The 9392-nt window shown below is 39.1% G+C and overlaps 2 protein-coding genes across 6 annotated transcripts in view; one reads left to right on the plus strand and one right to left on the minus strand.

Moving 5' to 3' along the window:
* Positions 1 to 7523, plus strand: part of LOC111875421 — an 85820-nt gene extending 78297 nt beyond the window's left edge. For all 4 annotated transcript variants that reach the window (XM_023871665.2, XM_023871662.2, XM_023871664.2 and 1 more), the window contains one exon: positions 5838 to 7523. In XM_023871665.2, coding sequence (XP_023727433.2) covers positions 5838 to 6694 — 857 coding nt within the window. In that variant the 3' untranslated portion in view covers positions 6695 to 7523. The remainder of the gene's footprint in view (positions 1 to 5837) is intronic.
* LOC111875422 overlaps positions 1 to 9392 on the minus strand; it is a 202396-nt gene that overhangs the window by 88812 nt on the left and 104192 nt on the right. The gene's annotated exons all lie outside the window — the stretch shown is intronic.

Genomic DNA, 9392 nt, shown 5'->3' on the forward strand with positions numbered 1-9392 from the left:
CTTGTTTATTGATCATTGTGTTGACTGCGACGCAGCTGCTTCTAATAATACACACAACAAGATTTAAATAGTAAACATGTAGGAAGGCGCTTAATGTTGGCCTACTAATATGTTTTACTTTTATGATTTATTTGTGTTTTACTTTCATTATTGTGTCGTTGGTTTTCACATTTCGCTTCTCAGTTTTCGTTTTGCTGCGCCCCTTCTCCAGCTTCTCCCTTTCTATAGCTGTGCACCGAAACATCCGTGTGCTGAGAGGGCTAGAGGGGAAGGCTCTCAAAATTTACGGGTTCTCTTTCCCTTGGATGTTTTTAGTGTGCGCATGCAAAAGTGGGGAAACAGAGAGATGCTGGATGTAGTAGAAAAGGTTAAAGCAAATTTGTTTATGCCAACCTTCCCTTACATTTCGTAAGAAAACAGAAATACGGAGAGAACTGGGTGAAGGGGAACANTTCTCCAGCTTCTCCCTTTCTATAGCTGTGCACCGAAACATTCGTGTGCTGAGAGGGCTAGAGGGGAAGGCTCTCAAAATTTACGGTTTCTCTTTCCCTTGGATGTTTTTAGTGTGCGCATGCAAAAGTGGGGAAACAGAGAGATGCTGGATGTAGTAGAAAAGGATAAAGCAAATTTGTTTATGCCAACCTTCCCTTACATTTCGTAAGAAAACAGAAATACGGAGAGAATTGGGTGAAGGGGAACAATATTAACACTAGGATTTAGCTCTGTCCGGTGACCATCCGTTATTATATTTTACAGTCTTCTCCATGTTTCTTCTTCCATTTTCTGTTTTTTAATTTTATTCTGTTCCATAGCATATGACCTCATTTCCGTTCCTCTACACCCACGTATATTTATGCTTCCGTGTCGACGTGTTAATTTGGAATGATGGCTCCTAAACCGTCACTCCATTATCCAGTCTTCATTTCATTAACTTCTCTTTTATATTTTCTGTCCATTCTTCCTTACCTTACAGACGTGATATGAGCAATAGAGCCTGGTTCACTTCGCTATATTCGGGTTCACGCTGAGGAACAACAATATGTGTTCAATATTCGAACATCATATAGAGTAAAACGACATATCGGTAGAAAAAACTTAGCTCGCTGTGTCTAGCATCAGTCCTCTACATAATTAATGGGTTTTTGTACTTTTTGCATCGTTCTGTATATTGGAAAATAGAAAACACGACGTTTCGGAAACTGGATCTGTTTTCATCCTCAGGTTAGTGGTGGAAGACAACTACCCCTGACAGGAGTTGTCCAGTGGTTGAGATTAGCTCTTTCTAAGGGGCCTAATTGAGCAGATATCTTCTCCCTCACCTTAGGGTGGAAACAGATCCACATCCCGAAACGTCGTTTTTCTATTTTCTAATATACCAAACACCAAGTAAATCTGTGTGTTATACACCATCGTCAGAGCCCTTTAGAATCTAATTAGTCGTCTAGTTTTGTGATTATATTGAGCACGAAATGGTCGCAGTTTACTCCGTTACACGCCTTGCAGCCATCTCACTACAGACCAGTCCGTAATGGCGGCAGTCTCTTGTATTTCCCAACATCCGGACGCCGGAAACCTGCAGTGAACAAAACCAGCGGCGTGTCCCTCTGCAGAGGCAGAGGCAGTAGCAATAAACTGACAGCTCTACTAGTGGGCTTACTGCGCCATAGGCTGTTAGCTTATTCGTGTGGACATCTTCAGGACGGCTTCAGAACATTTCATTAGTTGTGATGACAAAAGGGACACAATACTTGACCAATTGAAGTGATAAAAGGGAATAAGAGGACATTCTGTATTGCAGGTTATTTTAAAAAGTCCAAGATATTTCGATTCGATGAAGAAAGTGTTCATCACTATAATAATTATATTCAATTCAAATTTATTTACATGCAAACTTAACAGCCCAGTGGAGAATTATAAATTAGTACGGATAAGAAGAAAGAAATAAGACAGTTTACATAATAATAATAATAATAATTCCATGAAAAAAGTGTTTTAATATCATGCAAAGATCATGTAAAAATGTGATTAAGGATAACTTTCTTGGTTCTATATAAGTCAGTGTTCTGCAAACAACATTAGCAGTTGATGCAGATCTAGCAGAAGGACAGTTTCACTTGAGAGGAGCAAACATTGAACAAAGCAAAGTCTCTTATATACCGAGCAGGAATTTTGAAGACCAACAATTTCTAAAACAAAAGGACAGAATTTAGCCAAGGCAATAATAATTCAATTCTTTATTATTTATGTGCTGAGCAAACAGCCGCCAGGCCAATTGCAGACACAGCACAGTGTAGATAAAAGAAGTTACATACTGGAGAAACACAACATAAAGCTAAGGAATAATTAAAGGTAAATATTAGAGGAAAACAAATGAATGCATATAATTAAACAAACAAACAAAATAATAATAATAATAATAATAATATCATTATCACAAATCTAAGTTGCTATTGACAATTGAGAAATGAAAAGTACAGATATTCAAAGAGAATAATAATAATTCAGTTTATTTAATAATAATAATTCAATTCAATTCGTGTTTATTTGCGTGCAAACTTAATAGCACAGAGGCCAATTAGAAGGTTAGCACGAATACATAGAAATACACAAAATACAAATTTGTGAGTCTATATAATGGTAATATTGATAAAATTTCCAAGAAAAATTAAAGTTAACGTTAACAGGAGAGAAAATAAAACAAGACCAATATACTCGTACGTACATACACACACGCGTAATATGTATTAAGATTATTGATAATAATAATAATTATCAGTTCCTTTATCTGAGTTCTTGCAAACAGAAAGTATTTTGACGTATGAGGGGTTTGGTGATTAATAATAATGGGTTCTGGATTCAACGATTGGATTTGTTGGAACTTCTTTACAACTGCAATCAGATATTATAACAACTCACAATGAACGACTGTCCAGGACTCGCTTCATTCCCCACTGGACTACGAGTGGTTTCTCTTCGAATGACGAACCACGAATTACTGCTCAGATACTGAACTCTTACTGAATGCCATATGAAGAATTTCTCGCGACTGAAATCTTCTGGACTGAACCGACTTCCAGGCGGACAGAATTCAGATCGCCATCTCAAAGGTTAATTGTCTTCCCGTTGTCATGGGAATTTCCTTGTTGATATTGGTTGCCTAGCAAATGATCTTCCGCTTCCTCTCCTTTCTATACCCGATTTTAGGCCTTGTTTACCTAGCCGTTGCCTAGTAATGGATAATTCCGTCACACTATTATACCGTAGGTGAGGGCAATAAATATATACCAATTTTAAACTAGACTAAAATTAAGGACCAAACTAAACATATAAAAAGTTAATATGTTAATCGAAAGAACGAATTTAACGGGATTCAGAAACGGATAAGAAATTTGCAGCTGTGACGCACTTTGATGAATGATGGAGTTTTGAAACATTACTCATGTTAAGTAGAGTAAGTGACTGCCTGCTGGCTTCATGACCGGGGTCCGGGAGGGTTAGAGCCATTGTCATCGCGTCCAGACCGACTATGGGGCCCAGTAAACCACAGGTCCGATTCGTGCTAACATCTCTTCCGTTGAATCTAAAGGGGCTGGGACGAAAGTGCTTTCAATCATAGTTCATGGTGGTCAGTGCTCACTGTGCATGTGAAGCTTCTGCGTCCTTAATAGTACTTCAGACGAAACTAAAAATTATGTCTTGCATATCATAAATACTGNTCTACGAGTCAGTCCTGGAGCTACCTCCGTGTTAGTTCCGAGTTAGCCAGCAACTAGTCAGTTGTATTCTGGCATTTGGAGTGTACTATTTGTGATACTGCAGATAGCAGTAATCGTAAATCTGTAATTTGGGTGATTGTAAGTGCGAATGTGAAATAAAATTCGCTACATCAAGTACCTCGTGAAGTTATTTGTCGCGTTATACGCCCAATACGCGACAATATGTTAATCGAAAGAACGAATTTAACGGGATTCAGAAACGGAAAAGAAATTTGCAGCTGTGACGCACTTTGATGAATGATGGAGTTTTGAAACATTACTCATGTTAAGTAGAGTAAGTGACTGCCTGCTGGCTTCATGACCGGGGTCCGGGAGGGTTAGAGCCATTGTCATCGCGTCCAGACCGACTATGGGGCCCAGTAAACCACAGGTCCGATTCGTGCTAACATCTCTTCCGTTGAATCTAAAGGGGCTGGGACGAAAGTGCTTTCAATCATAGTTCATGGTGGTCAGTGCTCACTGTGCATGTGAAGCTTCTGCGTCCTTAATAGTACTTCAGACGAAACTAAAAATTATGTCTTGCATATCATAAATACTGTATATTCCGCCTTAAATTTAATTACGAATATTTTACAGCAATTTTCTGTCCACTTGAATGACACGCTAATAATTATCTTTATAGAAAAACTGTCAAAAGAAGTATTGAATTAAAAAAGGAAAATACATCTGGAACACGGTGAAGCAAGAATCCTAACTCACTTAAAATATTTCTCAGAGTACAGAGTCTGTGATTTATAACTACAAGTTCCCGGGAGCCATATTGCTTTTTGGTACCAACTTGTTCTTCTGTTGCTCGTGTCACAGACGACTGGCTGTTGAATCCAACAGTTCTTGATGTATATGAACATTCTCGCAACCTATTTGTCATGCATACTGCTTGAGCACGACAAAAACAGATGAGTAATTCGCCCCGAGTGGCGCGCTCTGCTTCCTGCGACACTGATCTATAAAAACACAGACTGTGTTAAGAGGCGATCCGAAATAAGAATTTGTCTTTAGAATGAAGTTACACAAAGATAAATGTGTCGATTCCGTGAGAGTGTGAATAAAATAGTTTAAAGTGTAAGATGCTTAAAAATATAAAAAAAAATCTCCTGTGCTTAGGTAGTTAAGCATGAAGCCATGAAGACGTATGGGGGAGTGGAGATATAGCTCCATCATTCTTGATCTCGACATTAGATGGAGGTGAGTGGTCAGCTTCACGCCCTGGCCGCTTTACTCCCGGGTAAAGAGCATCTGATGCCTATTGGACAGAAGGCTTGGTGGGCCCCAGAGCAAATTTTGACGCTGTGGAGAAAATAAAATAACTTACTTCTGCCGGGAATCGAACCCCGGCTCTCCAGCCTGTAACCCGTCGCTATATCCAATGAACTATGAAAAAAAAAACTAGGTTTTACCATACTTCTCTACTCTCCCGCTTCAGAGGATGTCACGTGCTGACTACACGAATGAAATTGTCTGGAGTTACACATAGGAATTTTCCGCCCAGGGTAAAATATATATAACATAATAAATTGCTCGCTCTGTGGGGCAGGGCCTTTGTTGACAAATTGTCGTTCGCCGGCTATTATGAATTATAAGTTTCTATTTGACCATGTTTACGACATTCCGCTACAGGACGTCACCTTGATTGAATCTAGGCTTTGCATTTACTCCAGATTTTAAGATTCTTTTCAATATTATCCTCGCGTCTTCGCTCTTAAAACACCCAGTTTTCTCATCATAGAATCTCTCACGCTCTTCTTATCGCATTCAGAGTTGCTGCATGTCATGTTCTCATTCTGTTTCACTTCATCAATCTAATAATATTTGATAAGGGGTACAAACCCTGGGGCTCATTTTGTAATTCCCCCCAGCCCTTTTCTCTCCCTATGTCATTATATGAAGCTGATATTTGCTCATTTGATCAAAATTTTGCCTTTAATGTAACGCGAAGTTTTATTATCATTTTCAGTACAGATGACCACTAGATCATATCCTGAAACAGTCGAATTCAGCCGTATTGTTACACCCCCTTGTATTTGTTTCTTTGTGTTCACTATATATTTCCTTATTTTTCAGTAATCTTCACGATGCTGTCCACCACAACATGTCGACTCATCATCTTGATGATGATATGGCTGTATCACTTGGCCACATCGCTGAACATCAATACTGGCTATTACATCAACCCATTCTTCAGGCAACCTCTGAATCTTCAGCGCACTTCAGTTCCCCAGCTGATATGGTCGACATATACTATTTCCTCAGGACAGAACACAGTCGCCACATGGGACAGGTTTCTTGTCGACAATCAAAACCATGATATGTCTCGTAAAACCCCATTTGTCGGCAGTCAAAACCACATGATGACCCGTGAAAACCCTGTTGTCTACAATCAGAACCATTATATGACTCGTGAAAATCCGGTTGTCGACAGTCAAAACCATTATATGACTCTGAAAACCCCTTTTGTCGACCATCAGAACCACACTATGACTCGTGAAAACTCTGTTGTTGTTAATCAAGACCAGAACTTAGAAGATTATTCATTCAAACACATTCAGCCGAAATGTTCACGGTGCCCGCATCAAGGAACGAAAGAACTCACGAATCGAGGAGGCTTCTCTGTTAAATTTGTTAAAGACAGTGACGTTCAGCAGGGCGAACCTGGAGGAGGACATGTTCTTTTTGGGAACGAAACGAACAATATTTCAGCCGACTCTACCAAAAAGCTTCTTCCGCCAGTAGCAGATCCTTCACGGTGTGTTTGGGCCATCATTTCCTGTTGTTCCCCAGGATCTAGTAACGTTCGAAATCCTTGTTTTGAATTACTTGGATGTCCTGGACCCTTCTGGGATACGAACCCTTGTAATGAAAGAATAACTGGTGCTGCACTTAAGGTTGTCGGCGAGTTTTATTCTAATGGTAAATGGTAAAGAAATGTGTGTGAGAGTAAAGACAGGAACGTCACACAAGGAAAAGCTACGGTTGTGCTCTTCCGTCAGGATGTCCGTGCGAGACATAAGGCACTGAAGAGGAAAGGCGTGTGTAAATAAATCAGAATGACAGATTTCTCGTTAAAGAGCAAATTGTTATCGGGTGATAATCCGGTCAAAATAAATTACAACTATAATAACAATTGGGGAATGGAAATGGTTTACGCAGCATTGTGTATATATTGAATATTTTAATGATGTCCCATTAACTAAGAACTTTGAAATATATAGTGTAGAAATAATTTGAAGATAACTATGAGTAATAAATTTGGAAAAAATGTAAATAGAAATTATTGCGATTTCTCATAGAGTGTGAGCCAGACAATAGAAGGACTGGGTAAAATCATTAAGACATTTTGATAATTCGTTTCTTGATTTGTATTCGAAACGGGTATCTCTTAATTATGAAGCAGAAATTATGTTTTTTACATTCATTAATATCATATTCGAATTTTAAAACAATTATATTCTTGGAGAAAGAAAATTACTTTGTACTCATATCTGTAACATATCCCATGTCTTCATGACCAAATGTCGTCATACAAAAGTGTTAACATGAATGTAGAAGACAGAACATTTTTAAACACTTTCATTAGTTACAGGCATTCATAAACTCGTCAGTAAATTGAGGTGAGGGAAGAGGAAGGACCCTTGATATAACAATTGCCTTGTCTTGAAGGGACTCACGAAAGGTCTTAATATGTTGCCGAGTGTATACAAAGAAGGTGAATCATGTAAGATTTGAGGCTTTCACGGCGGTGACTATGAAGAAAGCAGTCTTTTGGGATTTGGCACCGTGTATATGTGGTGTTAACGTTCGGAGGAACGTCGGTTAACGCCACATATACACGGTGCCAAAACCCAAAAGACTGCTTTCTTCAAGGTGAATCATACTTCATTTTAATATTTTCTTATTTTATGTGGCTGCTTCGTGTTCTGAGGATTCTGGGTCCGATATTTGAGCAGTTAATGCTGTTTAAGATATAGAGCGGCGGTTGTCCTTATCCCCTTCAGTTAAACACTTCGACCTCTTCCTCAGGCTACGTGATTCACATATTTTTCTTCTTAATAAATGTACTTAAAATTGAACATTTAATCCATCATCCTGTACAGTACTTGTTGCGTTTATCCAGATTTTATTGTCCCTAGCTCATTAAATTTTAATATTCTCAAATGCTGGATCCTGCACTTTGATACTCTGAAGTTGTGAGGACCATACATACTGTGTACCATACAACAAAGTGTCACATCTCAGAAGACAGTAACTTTCGTACGTTTAGCACAGAAGTTTTCAGATTTCATAGCTATAGGACCATTCTTCATAGTTTCATGAACTCCCCTCTTCATACCTGTTGCCCAGCTTAAAATTCCCTTTCCATTTTTTCACTCTCCTACCCTTCCTTCTAGGGGATTGTAACGCCTGGTCGCCTTCCGTCGCCATTTTATCTACATCTCTTCCTACATTTTTTAATCTTTTAAACTTTTTAATCTGTAGTACTTTTCTTTAATTCATTGCGTGGGGTGAGGCTGTCCACTCGGTACGTCGGCCAGTAGTGGTTCTATTGCTCCAGCCCCTGATGATAGATGATGACGAATGTGGAGCAGTCGGTGGAATGAAGACTGGCAGGGGAAACCGAAGTGCTATAATAAAACCTGCTCCAGTGCAACTTTGTCCGCCGCAAATCCCACGAGTTGAATTGGGATCCAACTCGGTACGCCGAGGTGGGAAGCTGGTGAATAACCATCCGAGATACGGCAGGCCTGTCTTAAGTATCTCACATCCAAATTTAGTATTCCTTTTTTCCGCTTTCCTCGCTTTATTAGTACAGTCAGACTGCGTGACTTTCTTCCTTGTAACGACTCAACCAGTTCACGAATTTTCATATCACTTGGAGTCAGTGCTTGAGGTGGAATGAAAATAGAACCGGGATGGTTTTCCTCTTTTAAAGTTTTGTACATTGCATTTACTGCCAAAGAAGTAACGGGATGCTTTTAAGCCATTTAGAAAAGAACCGGGATGCCATCCCGCCCCACCTCAAGCCCTGCTTGGAGTAAATATCGTGCAAATAGAGGCCTCCCCAAATTTGTACCCTTTAAATCCCTATCACCAATAATAATGGCATGACAATATAGGTTATACAGAGGTATTATAAATTATCTGGGCGAAATAAAATCATTGTTTCTTTTGAAATGGTTTTTAATTCAAACATAGAACAACTTCCAAACAACCAAAATACTCATTAAGTTATCGCTGGCGACATTGAATTAACGTATCAGCCGCGAAAGGCGCTCCGGTCACTATGAAAGCAAAATGGCGTCTTAAGTTAGAAAGGTACAATAAGACGAGGACTCCTTGACTCTTGGATCCATGCGATTTATGCCTCTTTGCATATTTTAAAGATCAGGCATGACCACCACCGATGTCACATTCCTTTGGAGAGATTGGAGAGTGAATTTCACAGATCATGGCCACTGTCGATGCGTTGAGGCGTACATGGGAAGAATTTTAATATCGAACTTTAAAAGTTTCGATGTTCTTCTCAGTTGTTTCGTGTTTGTTTCTGTAACCATTTAGAAAATATAACGATTTCTTATCACATAAATCGTACGTAAGATCTCTGTATATATATATATATTT

This window comes from Cryptotermes secundus, unplaced genomic scaffold, assembly GCF_002891405.2.
Source record: "Cryptotermes secundus unplaced genomic scaffold, Csec_1.0 scaffold115, whole genome shotgun sequence".
Classification (NCBI taxonomy): Eukaryota; Metazoa; Arthropoda; class Insecta; order Blattodea; family Kalotermitidae; genus Cryptotermes; species Cryptotermes secundus.